The sequence below is a fragment of the Rattus norvegicus genome, chromosome 1 (assembly GCF_036323735.1).
Source record: "Rattus norvegicus strain BN/NHsdMcwi chromosome 1, GRCr8, whole genome shotgun sequence".
In the NCBI taxonomy this organism is placed as follows: domain Eukaryota; kingdom Metazoa; phylum Chordata; class Mammalia; order Rodentia; family Muridae; genus Rattus; species Rattus norvegicus.
Genome location: NC_086019.1, coordinates 196,975,754 through 196,991,853, shown reverse-complemented (window position 1 = coordinate 196,991,853; position 16,100 = coordinate 196,975,754). Strand labels below are relative to the sequence as shown.

The window sequence follows — 16,100 nt, the reverse complement described above, 5'->3', positions numbered from 1 at the left end:
CTATAGGGACTTTTGTGCCTGGGGACCCTCAGCCTTGAAGTTGGGGCTACCTTGGCATCTCTGAGCGCCTGTCTCCATTGTACTGTTCCCTTCTGCTTCTCTTCATCTTTGTAGACCTGAATTCTCTGCTTTCTGCTGCTGCGTTTTACTAAGTTCTGTTTGAGAGGCAGGCATGATACAATGCTTATTCTTGGTATGTGGTATGAACATCTCCCCTTCACATGTGGCTGTCTGTGTGCTGTGTAAGCAAAGGGGGAAGTGCTCAGTTGTTTTAGGCAGTAACCTTTGAAGAAAGCTGTGAGAACCACGAGTAAGGCTTGGCGTTTCTGTATTTGCTAGCTTCTCCTTTGGAGCCTGAATTGGGTCTTTATAGAAGTCCAGGCCTTCTTCAGTCAGACAGATGTCCCTGAAGCCTCACTTTGATTTCCAGCAATTGTCTTTCCTACCAGGACCTGATTCCAGAGGCTTCTCTTGTGACGGGAATCGTCCCATTGAGACTGAGCCTCCGTGGGTTTAGACACAAAGAGGGAGACGTGCAAAAAGGAAGCATGCTCTCGCTTCCTTCCCTGCAGACCTCAGCCTGCAGTTGAGCTCACTCTGTTGCAGATTCCGGAAGTCTCAGGAGGCCTCACAGCTAGAGTCCCTTTGGCTTGACACAGTGATTTTCTCATCCCCTCTTCCCACTCTGGGAATACAGGATTTGAAGAGTTAGAAGCTGGCTACAAGAATGGCATGTGCCAGTGGGCATTTTATTGTATTCTTGGTAGACTGGGAATAGGAAGGTTTGTTTCCTGGATGCCATTTTCCCCAAAGTAAAATCCTTAGGCAAACCTGCCAGAGGTCAACATGTGGTGTGCCCTTATACACAGGGAAGTAGGGCTCACAAAGCAAGTCAGGGCCGTGGTCCTAATGTGGGATCCAGCATGAAGCCAGGTCTCTTTTTTTTTTTTTTTTTTAAGATGTGTATAGATGTTTTGCTAGCATGTATGTGTGTGCACCATGTACATGCCTGGTGTCTATGGGGGCCAAAAGAAAGTGTGATCCTCGGGACTAGCGTTAAAGATGGTTGTAAGCCAATTAGGTGCTAGGATTGAACCCGAGTCCTGTGGAAGAACAGCCAGTGCTTTCAGCCGCTGAACTATCTCTAGCCTCTGGGTTCCTCATCTGACAAAGGCCATCTCTAATCAGCTCAAACAAAATGAATGCTGCTGGAATAAAGGTGGAAAGCCCACAGGCTGTAGAAGATTATGTAGATCATACCCAGAAGAGGCAGGGCCAGGATGAGACAGCGGTTACAAACAGGAGTTGGGACCAACTCGGGCTTCCCCTGGCCCTCCACACCTGTCAGTGGAATGAGCAGACCTTGAGCTCGCCCATAATAAGGCACAGGTGGCTGCACTCTGCTTCCTGCTTGTGCATTCGAAGCCCCAAGCCCTCATTTGTGACACTTGTGTGCCAGTAGTTCACATTCACTATGCCAGCCTTCCCTCCTTCCTGTTCTCTCAGCTTTCTGTCTTTCTCTGTGGTTTCTGTCTTGGTGTACCTAAGTAGGGATCTTCCAAATGGATGTTGTCCTTGAGCCCGAGTACCCCCTGAGCACCAAGTTTCCTTTAACGGGCAAGCCACCCTGGCAGGAGGCCATCCCCATTCCTTCTCAGACCCCTTCTCTGGAGAGTAAGGGGCCTCTCTGGATTCAGTAGGCTTCTGCATCGGTTGTGTGGGTGGTACAGTCCTGATGGCAGACTCTCCTGTGTTTGTCACCTGCTCTCTATTGGGTGACTTTGGTGTGGCTTTCAGTTGCATATCCTGCAGCACTAGCCATGTTAGCTGTGATGGAGGCAGGCATAGTCCCTTTGAACTCTTTCTAGAGATTTCAGTCGGTGGCTATAGATAGTTAGATACCAGAGGGTAACCTGACCTGGTAGTGTTAAGGATTGTTTTAAGCCAAGAAAAGGCAGGGGAAAGGGTTGTTTATCATCAGTAACCTTGCCTATCAACAGCAGCCAAGATGTTCCTCGCCCAAGGCCCATCTCCCTGTAATGTAATGAGTTGCCTCTGTGATCATGCTCTCTTGAAGGTTTGAGCCCTTCTTCCGTTCTATGTCCTCAAGTCTGGAAAGGACCATCCTGCCCATTAAACCCCTATGGGATAAATGTACTGCTCGTTAAGAGCAAAGGTCCCCAAATTGGGCACCGGGATGGGGTGAGGAAGCTGGTGCCAGGCGCCTGCTGTCTTATCTGAGTCGGCCAGGTGTTGCTAGTGAGCCCCACCCTCCTCCTGGGACTTTATGAGCCGACCCAGGCTCCCACCCACTTCTTACCCTAGAAGCCCTGCCTCTTTTTGTCATGTGGTTGGGTCTGGGGTTCCTCTCAGAAGCTACAACGGTGTGTAACAGGCTGAGAACTTCGTTTCCATTGCATGACCAACCCCTAGCACAGCCTGAATACAGATAACTGTCTGTTCCTGCATACTGAGTATATTGTGTCTGAATGTCTGTGTGCTTGAGGCAGACCTTCTCCTCAGGGTCCGGACAACGATGTCTGCTCCTCACTCACCACCTGAGTACGCCAGATACACAAGAGCCCCCAGAATATTCTGTGCTCAACTTACTGTCTAGCTGTGAGTCCTCAGCTTCTTTTTCATCTATATTCAGCTGAGGTAGGTGTGGATTGTGAGGGAAGACACAAAACAGTGGAGTGGGAAGCCCCATGGATGGACAGTGCCCAGGAATTGAAAGCCATAGCTCTTAGGCTGAGACCTGACGGAACTAGTGAGTGTCTTGGGCTTCCGAGAGGACGATTGACAGCTTCACTATAACCATAAGCATCTGGGGGCCAGCATTCCTTTCTAGGTAGAAGAGATGCTGTCCCTGTATGGCCTGGGGAGCCACCAGGGAGTTGGTCCACTGCTCTGTATTTCTAAGAGGGCCATCTCTCCAAGTTTCTTTTCAGCCCTTAATAAAGTTTGGTTCTGTCATTGCATCAAACCTCCCCATGTCCCTCTGTGGAGATATGCCATCTGTGCTATCTTGCCAGGAGTCAGAGGCATTCTGTGTGACTCAAAAGCCCATTAGTCTGCTCAGTCTGAAACTCTGGAGCCTTGAGGCAAAGGCCAGGCTCAGTCCTGTGCAGATGTTGCCTCTTAGGCTACTTTCTTCCCTTTACTCAACCTGCTGCTGCCTAAGGGCAGATCCCCCTGTAATTGTGACTTTAGAAAGAGCTCAGTGCAGAGTCGTGTGCAAACGTGCTCCTGATGCTGTGAAGAGTCAATAGCTTTTCTGCTTGTTTTCAGCACACGCCAAAGATGAGTCAAGGACCTACCCTCCTCTCCTGCGGAATTATGGGTGAGTAGCTACATATTATGGACATCTTTTCTTAGTCCTTCTTGCCAGCTGAAACCCCAGAGGAGTCCTGGAGAGACTCTCTTCTGTGTTTTTACTTACTTCAGTCCCCAGCGGGGGGGTGGGGGTGGGGGGGTGGGGGATGGGAGGATGCTAGATGTCTTTTTTGATACTGCTACCCAGAGGACATCCAAACAGGGAAATCACCTGGGTAACACATTTCCGTGGCCTACTCTCACATGACCATTGATGGTTAGTGGCTTTTCTCTTCTACCACCACCGTCCCATGGTGGAAAAACCTACTGTACTTCTGCACCTGGGAAGAGGCTTGCAATTGAGCTGCCTTCTTTTATCATGGGGATCAGTTATGAATGTCCAACCTTTACTCCAAACTTAGCTCCATCAGAGACAGACCAGGAAGCTGTCATAAGGATGGTGGGCCTCCGTTTTAAGACTGTTCTGTTAGGCTTCTCTGGCCTTCCAGTATAATAAAGCTGACTCTAATGGGTCTGGTCTGTGACAGGTCTTGTGAGAACTGAACCTTTTAACGTTTCTGAGCCTGGGTTTCCTCCTAGGCAATAGCAGTGTGGGCTTGTGAAGATGGCAATAGGGCATTTGTGACAAGGTCAGCATGGGAGAGCACAGAGCAGTAGTTGCAAAGGACTGGGACCATAGTGGCTTCCTTTGGGAGTGGGTGTGACCGAGTTATCCATGGGGTAGGTAAAGGCCTGGGGAAGGAGGTGAGTGAACAGCAGCTCAGGGTGTCCAGGGCCCTCTGGCCGACTGAGCCTGTGGAGCCCAGCAGCCTGTTTTCTATCCAGGGTGGCACAGGGCTTGGTGCCAAGCTGTGTTTACAGGCAGACTCTTCAGGAAGCCCTATCCACCGGCTCCCCACTGGCTCTGGATCCTGCAGGCCAGTGCTCAAAGCTCTACCACTCAGCTAGAGTAGAGGCAGGGGTAATACCTACTGTTGGAATAGCAGCATGCACGGACACTCTGGCTCTCCAGCTCCATGCTCCTTCTGCCTGCTCACAGCTTCCTTGACTCAGCAGAGCCGTGTCCCATGTCACAGCATGTCTTACCAGGACTTTCATTCACCACAGGTGGTTTCAGGGGCTTGTTCTCATAGATTTTCATAGAGCGTTTAGCATGTGCTAGACACTTAGTGCAGGGCAGAATGAAAGGGACCCTGTCTTATCTACAAGGAACATTATGTCTAGTGGAGGAGAAAGAGCCACAGACAGTAAATTCTATGTGCCAAAATTGGTGAGACCAGTAGAGCCACGTGGCAGTACACTCCATTTCCCCCATTCCTTGATCTTTTCTTCTGGCAAAGTGTAGCTGCTCTAGGTAGGAGGTCCTTCTACCTTCTGTCTCATTCCAACAGCTTTTGAGCCAGGGGTCTCAGCAGCCCGAGGCCTTCCTACTTCCCTAGGAGTTGGAACACGTAGCTTCCGTCAGCTCTCCAGCCCACTTACTCCAAGAATGGAGTAGTTCGTGGGCTTGTCTTGTGCGATCACTGTGGCTCACTGGGAGTTGCACCTCAGGCAGAGAGATTTCATCTTGGGTGTGCCTGCTTTTCATTAGCAGGGAAGAGAACACCCGGAGGGGCCAGACTTTTCAAGAGGGTTTTTGGCCCTTCCAGGGCTGGACAATGCAGAGCAAAGATAAAATGTCCATCATCATAATCACCGCCTCAGCCCCAGCTGCTCTGTGACTCAGGGTTTTCCCTTTTAACCCCATCCCGAGGGCTGGAGCTGGGAACCGGTGTGGGGAGTTTCCTAGGCACCTGAAGAAAGGCCCAGCAAGAGCATCAGGGCGCAGAGAGCAGCCCTGGGTTGCTGCTGCTTCATAGGATGCCATCCTTCCTGGTGGCTAAGCTACGCAGGTGCCCACTTATCGTCCACGCAGTGTAGTCAGATGTTCTTAACAGTGTGTGCTTTGCTTTATTTTTTAAAGTGCCTCATTCTTGTGATTGTTAACTGGATTCCAGACCCTTCCCTACTCTTGTGCCCCACCTCAATTTGGGAACATGATACAAAGTTATTTTTACACTTTTTTAAAGTGAGGAAGAGAAAAAAATCTGGGTTAAGTGTGGATGGAAGAAGATGCAGGACAAAACAAAGCCCAGCCCTGTCTACCTGCTTTGTACCCAGTTGAAGGTTCCTTCTTAGGGTGCCAGGTCAGCTTCTTCCAGTAGAAAACGGGATTCCACTCTCACCTCCAGATCTTTCCCACACACCTCTGTGCTAAGGCAGAATTTCCAGTGAGGCATCTACTCATGACATGAGTTGAATGGCAGTTCCCAGCTTGCCCTCTGGGCTGAGAGCAGCACCCTTCCTTGCATCTACTTCGGTGTGTTGAGGAAGTGTGGGAGGGATGTCCTCCTGGGTCCAGTGAAGCGAGGGCTGCTTGTGACATCCAGCCTGAGCCTAGGAGCCTCTAGGAGATGCTTGGTGTCACATTTATGTTGCCGCCGCCGCCACCTTTCTCCTCCACCTCTCCTCCTCTTCCTTTTCTTTCTGATAGAGCAGGGCAGCTGGGGTGAATGCAGGCCCTGTTCATCACCTTTGGCTAATTGCAGCTGTTAAATGAGCCCTATTTCATCAGGACAGTAGATACCACACATTCCGTCTTTCTCACCACTCAGGCCAGGAGATTTGAAATCACGTAAAACGTGAGAAGGGGAGAGCAACACCAATTATTCCCAAAAGGCCACTAGGAAACATTGTGTAAATACAAGTCAGTGGACAGAGAACAAAACAATTCATATGCTTTTTTAAAAAAAAGGATGAAAACCCATAATTACTTCAGGAGTTATGGTAATAAATTATTTATTAATGGAAATTATTTCACAGGCAAGGAACATAGAGGAAACTTGAGCAGAAGGATCATACATTATGTATAAAAAGGAATTGTAAAAACATTAGAGCAGCCGACTTGTGCCGCTCTGCTTCAGGTTTGTCAGCATTTTAATTATAAGCCTCACTTTCTGTGTTTAATTACTCGGCTGTTAACGTCTACTCTGTACATAAAAGGGTTGCTCCCCGGGGCACTCTGTGAATGGAGTTCCTTGGGAAACCAGTTGGCTGTGTTGAGCTGCATAGGGCTAAGAGATTTCATGTTGAGATTCAGCGGGCTTTGGCCTCTTAACTCAGCCTTAGTTGATCACTGAAAGTGGCCCTTGATTGTACCTGTGTGGAGGGAGAAGCTGGCATTCGGGGATAGGTAGTTTCCATTGCAGTCAGATGACCAAAACAAACGGAAGAGCACCGCTAGCATACCAGCATTATTCAGCACAGGTCTTTGGGTTGTTTTGATTGTGGTCCTTGAGCCAGGACCTCCTAGAAGAAATTGCTCATGGACTAATACAGGCTGGTATGTGATTTGTTTCCAGTGAAAAAGTACATCCACATACAAATACATGTGTCTGCTTAAAAAGAAAACTCTTTACAGCTTGAATTTATCTTTGTTGTGGTTACATATGTATGTGATTTTTAAAATCCACACAGGATGCTTTTCAGTTCATGTACCTTTTATTGGTTCCAGACAGTGTGTGGGATGAAGTACACAATGGAAGTAGACAGAGTTAGCACAAGACAGCTGCGTATAGTGACGGGCAAGCCTCCTAGGCCACCCTCTCACGAGGGTGAGGGAGGGGCCGCAGTGATGTCACAGCCAGAGAATGGCTACTGTACTACCTTTGGGTGTTGGTCTCTCAGTGGAGAAGGATAGGCGGTGGGCAAGTCAGGAACATCCTGTCCTAGTCACCAGAGTATGGCTGTAGGACCGCAGAGCATGCTCAGGTCTGCTGTTTGCCAACTGGGTGTGCCAAGAGGACATGGCACTGTGCTGAAGCCCAGTGTCACCAGTGGGCAGGGATTGCTGTGATGGCCCAGGATATAAACAGTTGCTTAGAGTGCATGATCATGTTCTCAGCTTCAGCAAGGACCCCAATGTGTAGGTAACACATCTATTGACAGCTTTCTGAGGGGCTGTCCTTGCTGCCAGTCCCCTCATCTAATGCAAACGTAGCTGGCCTTGGTGTGCCCGAGGTTTAGAGAACTGTCTGTCTCACATGCTCTGTATGTGCCCCAAACATGAGGGGAATCAAAAAATAGCCAAGCTGGCCTTTCCAGTCCTTTGGAACGGTGCTGCTATTTAGAATACTAGTTTCCCTGGCATTTGTAAGTACTCCTGGGATCCTGGGGATGGAGCTCAATGCTCTTGTCAAGGTTGAAAGGATTGTCAGGACTCCACAGCACCTTGTACAAATGAAGAAGCAAAGGCCTGTGCCTTCAACGTTGAGGGTGGTGTAGTTTTTATATCTCAGTGGTCCCATCGGCCTCCGGCCAACTTTTTTTTTTTTTGCAAGACTACAGGCTTGCCAAAAGCACGAAAGTTGCTGTTTGCAGTCCCTGCCCTACTAATGAGGCAAAGGCCTTGCTAGCCACTCTACACCCTTATCTTTGTCCCTTCTTTAGAACCCCACAGGTCAGCCTTCCTGTTTGCCCAGGTGAGACCGAGTGGGATACCCACCTTCAGCCATCCTAACCCGTTGTCTGTGTGAGGTCCTTGTGAGATGAACTTGGTGTCTATGTCCCTAAGACATGGCAGGGCCAAAGGCTAAAGCAGAGAAGCCTAGGAGCCTTTCTTCCTGACTCAGCTTCTAGTAAGTTTCCATTCTGGTGACAGGCTCTAAACCTCATTAAAAGCAGATGGGGAAGCCAGAAGTGATGTCTGTGATCCCATCATCTAAGAGGCTCAGGCAGGAAGATTGCAGCAAGTTCAAATCCAGTCTGGGTTTCATAGTGAGTTTCAAGTCAGCCTGAGCTATAGAGTCAGACTCTGGTTTTTAAAAAATAAACTAAACCAACCAACTAACCAGATGAGACCTTGGGGGAAAGCTCAAGTTATTGTCTCACTTGTCCTTTGATGTTCTTGTCAACAGATCAGGTTAGCAAAGCTGCCTTTAGAAAGAGCCGGCTCTCTGGAATCTCCCTCTTAAAGGGTTGGAGAGCTCCTGCCCCAGACAGACAGTCTTTGCAGCCCTGAGGCCACCTTAGCACACCACAACCTTGGGGGTGGGGGAGTCAATACATAACTACACCTCCCTGTCAGCACAAGTAGACAGGTATGAAATCCAGGAATGAGTCAGCCACAGTTCTGGCTGGTGGCTTGCTTCCTGGGCTTTTGAAGGCTGCAAGAATCAGATATCTTGAGTCTGTATGTAACTACTTATCTAGAAACCTCATTGTGTTATGGCTGTATCACTTTAAGAGACTATCAAAAACATAGCACTGAGATCTCCAGGGCTGTAAAACTCCTCTATCTCTTGAACATAAGAAGTCTTACAGTCCCCTGAGAACCTGGGCCCCTGGGAATTTCCCAGTCAGAGTGCAGAAATGGAAACAAGAACATTTGAGGTCAGATGCTGTTTGTGTCCCTTCAAGTGCTTTTCTTAAAGCTCGAAATCTGTGTACCCAGCAGCCTCTCCTCTTGTGGTCAGGACAGCAGGACTGGGCCCTATAAATGTAAATCTGGGGTACATGTCATTGTTTCTCAAAGAATAGCCGGTCAGAAACTTCAGCCTCAGTCCTTGAGCCTCAGCTTTGGAAGGGATTTTGATCACATGGTTTACTTGTGGGAGAGCTGGGCCCATGGAATGTTTTTGCCTGTGTGGTTCATCCTTCCATCCACAGGCAAACTGATAATACTGAACCCTCCAGCCCCCACACACACATACAGCATTCACACACATTCTCCCTGTTGTGTGACTTTCACGCTTGTGAACTGGGTGCGCTAGGAACATCGAGGAACTTTTTATGATACAATAGGAATGGCATAATGTAGGCCATGTGCCATTTGAGATGGAAGCTCAGGGAGTTCCCACCTGGCCTGTGAAACATGGATTTTTAAGGACTTAAAAAGCAAAGAGAGATTTTCTATAAGTTTGCATCCTCTAATTGCCCAAAGCAGAAGTAAAACAAACCACCAGCTTTAGTCTTAAGAATCAAATTTGTGGCAACCAAGATTCTGCATTTCTACTTCCTACCTACAAGTTCCACCTCCTCCCATCCAGCATGCAATCCTGGAACCATACCTTGGAAAATTCACCACAACCTTGGTTTCAAGTAGAGAAACCAAGTGGGTCCCTCTTTAGCCTGAGTCCACCCACAGACATTGGTACCCAGGTACAGAAGAGCAGATCCCCAACACAAACATGTTTTTCAGTGTTGTCCTTTCAGAATTACACTGCTAGCTGCCATTTCTGAGAGCTCGCTCTGGGCGCTCTGCTGGGCCTGTGTCTTCTCTCAGTAGCTGAGAGGGATTAAGAAATACAGAGAACTGAGATTCAAACCAAGGGCCTTGCCCTTTCTAACCCTATCAAGTGACCATTGCTCCTCCAAATCCATGGTCTTTGTCACTTTGGAAAAAGTTCTAGTTGTTTATGCAGAAATGATAATGTTGAATGGCAGGGCGGGGGCATTCGCTGTCTTCTCAGAACTCTTTGTGTTCTATGAAGTTGGGGCTTCACACATAGGGCAGTTTGCCATTAAAAATTAACTTCTATTCCTGTTCTTTTGTCTGGAGATCTGACCCAATGACTTGGTTTCTAGACCCTCAGTGAAGGGTGGAAACTCGAGAGCTAAACATAGTATTGATTGTTTTTACTTTTTTGTATTTGTACTTTTCAAAGTGATAAAGCTAGAAACCACTTGAATCTGTGCTGCAGACATACAAATGGCCGCACGGATGCTGTCGATGTGCACCAGCAGTGCTTTCCTTGTGCAGAGTAGGGTGCAGGGCTTGTGGCCTAGCACAGATTGAGGGTGGTAAGAAGGAAGAGCTCATGGACATGCACAGTCCCTTCTACAGTTTTTGCCTTCATTTTGTCACCCACCTTTCCTTCACGTCCTCCCCCTCCCTGCTAGGTCTGCTGTTTGGCACACTCCGAGAAGGACTGTGGAGAGTCATCCTAAGTTGTACTTCAGAACTGGTACCCAGCAGAATAAAGAGCAAATGCAAACTTCTATACATAGGATCAGCCTCTTCTCGTTCTGTCCTGTGTCCCAGGCTCCCAAGCACCAGCTGTGGTACCATATTGGTCCCTCACTGCCAGATAGGCTGGTAGGTTCCTTCCTCAGCCTACCACACCCCTGAGCTCTGTGGTGTTTTCAGTGTCTTGGCCTCAAATGGACGTCAGTTCCAGCAACTTCCTGAAAATCCACAGGAGAGAACCCAGAGGAAGATGAGTTTAGACCCTGTTCTAGAGGCCTCCTTCCCAGAACTAAGGCAGAGCACACACAGCACCATAGGCTCAGCAGCCACAGTTCTCACATACTCACTAATAAACTTTCCTCACGAAATGTACAGACATGAAAAACACAACAAAGAAAGCATAAATTAACCAGCCATCTGACAATCATTCATTAATATTTTGGTCCGTTTCTTTTTGTTTCCTGTATAGCATACTATGTATTGACTAAGTTGGAATCATGGAGGGCTGGAGAGATGGCTCAGTGGTTAGGAGCACTGACTGCTCTTCCAGAGGTCCTGAGTTCAAATCCCAGAACCACATGGTGGCTCACAACCATCTGTAATGGGGTCTGATGCCCTCTTCTGGTGTGTCTGAGGACAGTAACGGTGTACTCACATACATGAAATAAATAAATCTTAAAAAAAAAAAAAAAAGGGAATCGTGGGGCTTTATTCACAGCTTCTTTAACAACATATCTCTGGCATTTCCCCACGCCATTGTCCTTGAACCTGTACTGTGGTGTGGTCTGTTTCACCAGCTCCGTACTGTAGAATAGTTTAATTATACCTTATTAGACAATTTGCTGTCGTTTCTTATCATTTTGATTCACTTTCCACTTTTTTTCTTTTTTAAGATTTATTTACTTTATGTATATGAGTACATTGCACCCCTCTTAAGACACACCAGAAGAGGTTATAAGATCCCATTACAGATGGTTGTGAGTTACCATGTGGTTGCTGGGATTTGAACTCAGGACCTCTGGAGGAGCAGTCAGTGCTCTTAACTGCTGAGCCATATCTCCAGCACCCCCCACACACTTTTTTTTTTAAAGAATTACTTTTATCCTTCTTTAATAGATAGTCATGACTCTGTCAGTGTTAATTTACATTTCTTCTCATTCTATAACTCAGGCTGATTGTGCCTTCAAGGTGATCCTCCTGCCTCAGTTTCTTGGGATTAAGCTGGACTTCTACCACCATGCCCAGTTTAGTTTATATTTCCTCGTTTTGAATTTATTATTTTGATTCACTGAACTAATGCCAAATTAAAACTACTTCAGAGAATGGTAAACATTGAGTAGGGGGATGTGTCAGTGGGTAAAGCACTTACTGTGCAAGCCTGATGACCTTAATCTAGATTCAAGAACCTACAGAAAAACCAGCGTCCATCTTTTATCCCAGCACTAGGGAGGCTGAGGTAGGCAGCTCCCAAGTTTGAGGTCAGCCTGGTCTACAGAGTTGTCATCCCCCCCCCCCCACACACACATACATACACATACTTGTGGGAAGGGAGAATACTCAAGAGGAAGAGAATACCAGAAGGAAATGTTTTCCACAGTTACCGAAGATGTTCCTGAACGATATAAGCAGCTTACAGAGAGCTATTTGGGGTCTGGGGTAAAGTTTGCATGTGGAAGTAATTTACCAAATTCACCTAGAAGACTAGGTATCACAGCTGCCTCCATCGGGTCAGGGAGAGTCTAAGTTGAGGTCTTGGGTGTTCAGCTACACTGCTGCTTCATTCCCAGCTGGCCTGCTAAACATCCAGTAAACCTTTCTTCTGCCTCTCCAACTCCTGAGGTTTTCAGCATTTATAACCCTGGACAGTTTCTCCCTGTGTCCTCTGCCTGGGCTTGCAGCTCCTCAGGTCATTTGTCTCATGACTTAGCAGAGTATCTGGGAAGAAGACATTTCATACGAAGCCTGGGTTTGGCTTCCTTTCACTCCTAGGCACTGTCTCGGTTGCATTACTCACCCTCTTGACCTAATGGACTCGGTGCTGTTTGGGTGACATTCAGTGGACGGTGTATCTCAGTGACCTTTGAGAAGTGACCCCTGTAAGCCAGTTGTGGTCATGGTGGCTCATGTCTAATTCCATCACTTGGGAAGCTGAGGCAGGAGATTTGACACAGATTCAAGGCCCAAGGCTACAGAGTAGCACCTGGTTTGAAAGGAACAGAACAGAGTGGTACTGTAGAGCTGGGTTCACAGTTCTCGCTCCCTGAAGTGGCTCACCTAGGGATAGAGCAATCTTTTGAACCATCTGCATCTTCCCTGTATCATAAGTATCTTGAGGCAGGATCAATGTCAGACTGGCCTGGGTTTTCACTGTGCCCTATAGCTGTATTACCCTGGGCAGTTTGCTGTGTGGATGTTATGGTCCAAGAAGCATGCCCAGTGAGTGATCTGAACTGCTGTGGTTGTCAGTGGTGTCATTTAAATAACTTACTGCAAGCCATTTTCAGCTTTATTTCAGGTCCACTGACCTCCTGGCTCAAGCTGTCACGTTTGCCAGCTAAAACGTATATTCAGACTAACAGAGACAGGGCTAACTGGACAGCAGGTGCTTCTGACCTTTGCTTTTGTAAATCTTGAGAACAGGGACTTTCATCTCCTAACAGTCCCAGTATGATGTCTGATTCTGTAGTGGAAAAACAACAATTTGTTCTTAAGATATTACTGAAATAGAAGTTCAGGTTCAGATCTTGCATTCCACGGTTGGGCTAACCCTTGGATTCATTCATTCAAACAGAGTTGACTGATCCTATATCATACCCTACAGTCTGTGGCCTAAGTGTTACTCTTTTTTTTTTTTTTTTTTTTTTGGTTCTTTTTTTCGGAGCTGGAGACCGAACCCAGGGCCTTGCGCTTCCTAGGCAAGCTAAGTGTTACTCTTACCCATTTCACCTGCTTTACATATCCTCAGTTTCATCAAGAAATCAAATGAATATTTTTTTTTTTTGGTTCTTTTTTTCAGAGCTGGGGACCGAACCCAGGGCCTTGCGCTTCCTTGGCAAGCGCTCTACCACTGAGCTAAATCCCCAACCCCCAAATGAATATTTTTAAAAAGGTGCTATGATTGCAGCTGATGTCAGTGCTGATATTGTTGAATATTTTGGTAGAAGGTAAACCCAGCCCCATTTTGACCTTGGCCATCTGAAGTGGCCAAGACTCAGCGTTGGTCATGGTCTTCTGCCAATGCTAACTTACACTGCTCCCCTGACTCAGCCACCAATCAAGGCAGAACTCAGGACATGGTGGGAAACGTGGGCCAGGAACCCCTGGGGCAGCAGGTCTGGACTTGGAGTGCTGGGAAGGAAGCTAGATGAGGACCCAGGCATGGGACTGAAACCCAAGCCTTGGTTTCCAACTCAGCATGTTGTGCCTTACTCCTCTCTCAGTTTTCATCTATGGAGGTTGAACTGGCTGATTTATGAGGACCTTTCTGGTGCCAAAGTGCTATATTGCAACCAGGCTGTTTGTAAAGAACAGAGCACTGTTGTGAGGCCTCTCAGACCTTATTTTCTCTTTGTATTTATGCACCAGAAAATGACAGATGGCGAGACCTGGATAGAAAATGCCCTCTTCAGATTGACCAGCCAAGCGCCAGCATCTGGGAATGTCTGCCTGAAAAGTGTCAGGATGGCTCTCTGTGGCACCAGGAGGCGGTGACTGCCTGTGCAGTGACCAGTCTAATCAAAGACCTCAACATAAATGACCACAATGGGAACCCCTCAGCTCCTCCCAGTAAACGCCAGTGCCGGTCACTATCCTTCTCTGATGAGATGTCCAGTTGCCGGACGTCATGGCGGCCCTTGGGGTCCAAAGTCTGGACTCCCGTGGAGAAGAGACGATGCTACAGCGGAGGCAGTGTCCAGCGCTACTCCAATGGTGTCAGCCCCATGCAGCGGAGCTCTAGCTTCAGCCTCCCTGCCCGGGCTAATGGGCTCTCTTCACCTTGCCACCAGTCAAGCCTGCACCACCGCTTTGGGGGACAACCCTGCCGAGGAGCGCCAGGCTCCGCCCCTTGTGGGCGGGTGGGGGATAGCTGGAGCCCAGACCCACACCCTGTGGGAGGGGGCCGGCTGGACCTGCAAAGGTCTCTCTCCTGCTCACATGAGCAGTTTTCCTTCCCAGAATACTGTCCCCCCTCAGCCAACAGCACACCTGCCTCAACGCCAGAGCTGGCAAGACGCTCCAGTGGGCTTGCCCGCAGCCGCTCCCAGCCGTGTGTCCTTAATGACAAGAAGATCGGTGTGAAACGGCGGCGTCCAGACGAAGTGCAGGAGCAAAGACCTTCGCTAGACCTTGCCAAGATGGCACAGGTAAGTGCCCCAGTAGCCTAGAATAAGCTGCAGAAACACTGCACTGTTTCTGGGATTCTGTTCCTGGTCTAGCTGTTAAGGGGACGGTGACACTTTCAGAAATGTTTAGGAGTCAGTCCCCTTGCTTTGAACATAGTGTTCCTCCTCCCCTCCTCCCCCAAAAAAAATTTTCAAGGGTTTTGTTTCTGCTTTTTTAAGTTTTAAGTATCTGGTTCTCTCCATTTAAACCGAGGCATGTTCTTTCCCTGTTAAGCCATTGCTAGTAGGACAGGAGCAGACAGATGGTGAGAGGCAGGCATTGGCTAGGAGTCCAGTGTGACCAAACACTAATTAATCCTCTTCTAGTCCTTTGCTGGTTCCTCCTCTTCTGGAACCCACACACCAGTGTTCAGTATCACTTGGATTATGCTGATCCCTAGATCAGGGCCATGGATGATGACTTTAGAGAAGGTGGGAAGAAATCATTTCTTTTGACTGAACTGTCAAACAGTTAGACTACTCAGAAATTGTTAGTGTGCAACTGTTGCTAGCACTGGTTGTGGGAGGAGCCTTTCCCATGTACTTCCATCCGCTGTTGTTGTCCTCGTTGTCTTGGAGTCCAGCATTGTACCAGCACTTCTCTTGGGTATTGATCCAAGAGAGATGGGCTTGGAGTTAGACCCGTCAGGACAGTTGTCAGAGCCTGAGGGCTGGCTGCATTTGGTGCCTGCTGTGGTGGCCATAGGATGTGACCAAAATGGTGAGGCCTCTGCTGTATATGACATTGGTCCTTGTGACCATTAACTCTAGGATGGATGGCTAAGGTGGACAAAACATGGCACTACTAGCTGTGTGCCTACCCAGGAGAGCCTCTTGCTCAGTGCTGTGGTGTGAGTATTAGTTTTGGGTGTTATGTATAAAAGCATTGATTATTGTTTGGTTTGAGGCAATGAAGATTTGTTTGCTAGTGAGGGAGTGTTCTCAGGAGAGATGACCAAGTTCTTCAGACCATGGGCAGACCCAAGGCAGGCAGGCTCATAGTGCCTGTTCTGCACCAGGCAGGTATATCCAGCAGGCAATCTTCAGTTCTCATACTACATAGGCGTGCGCACACACACAGGCACGTGCACACACATGCACAGTCATGTATACACAAACATAAATGCACACACACTTCCGCAGTAGAGCTCTCTATTTACAACAAAGATGTTTCTATGCATGGTTTACCTTCTGTTCCTTTAATTCTCCAAGCTTGTCAGTCCCCCACTGAAGACAAGGTGCAGGTATCTGTATCTGAGGTGGCTTCAGAGTCTACAATTTTGAGCCACTTTCACATATGAGCCCAGTACATGTCCAGGACAACTGGGGACAAGTTGGTGATGTGCTTGCGCCACCCCTGTGCCCATGGGTCAACT

General features: G+C 48.0%; 1 protein-coding gene across 3 annotated transcripts in view; it reads left to right on the top strand.

The window, feature by feature from the left end:
• Positions 1–16,100, top strand: part of Fam53b (family with sequence similarity 53, member B) — a 91,121-nt gene that overhangs the window by 29,437 nt on the left and 45,584 nt on the right. For 2 of the 3 annotated variants that reach the window (XM_008759886.3, NM_001107556.1), the window contains 2 exons: positions 3,292–3,343; positions 13,928–14,706. In XM_008759886.3, coding sequence (XP_008758108.1) covers positions 3,304–3,343; positions 13,928–14,706 — 819 coding nt within the window. In that variant the 5' untranslated portion in view covers positions 3,292–3,303. Of the gene's footprint in view, positions 1–2,510; positions 2,620–3,291; positions 3,344–13,927; positions 14,707–16,100 lie in introns of all 3 variants that reach the window. The other variant, XM_008759888.3, reaches the window with a different exon arrangement.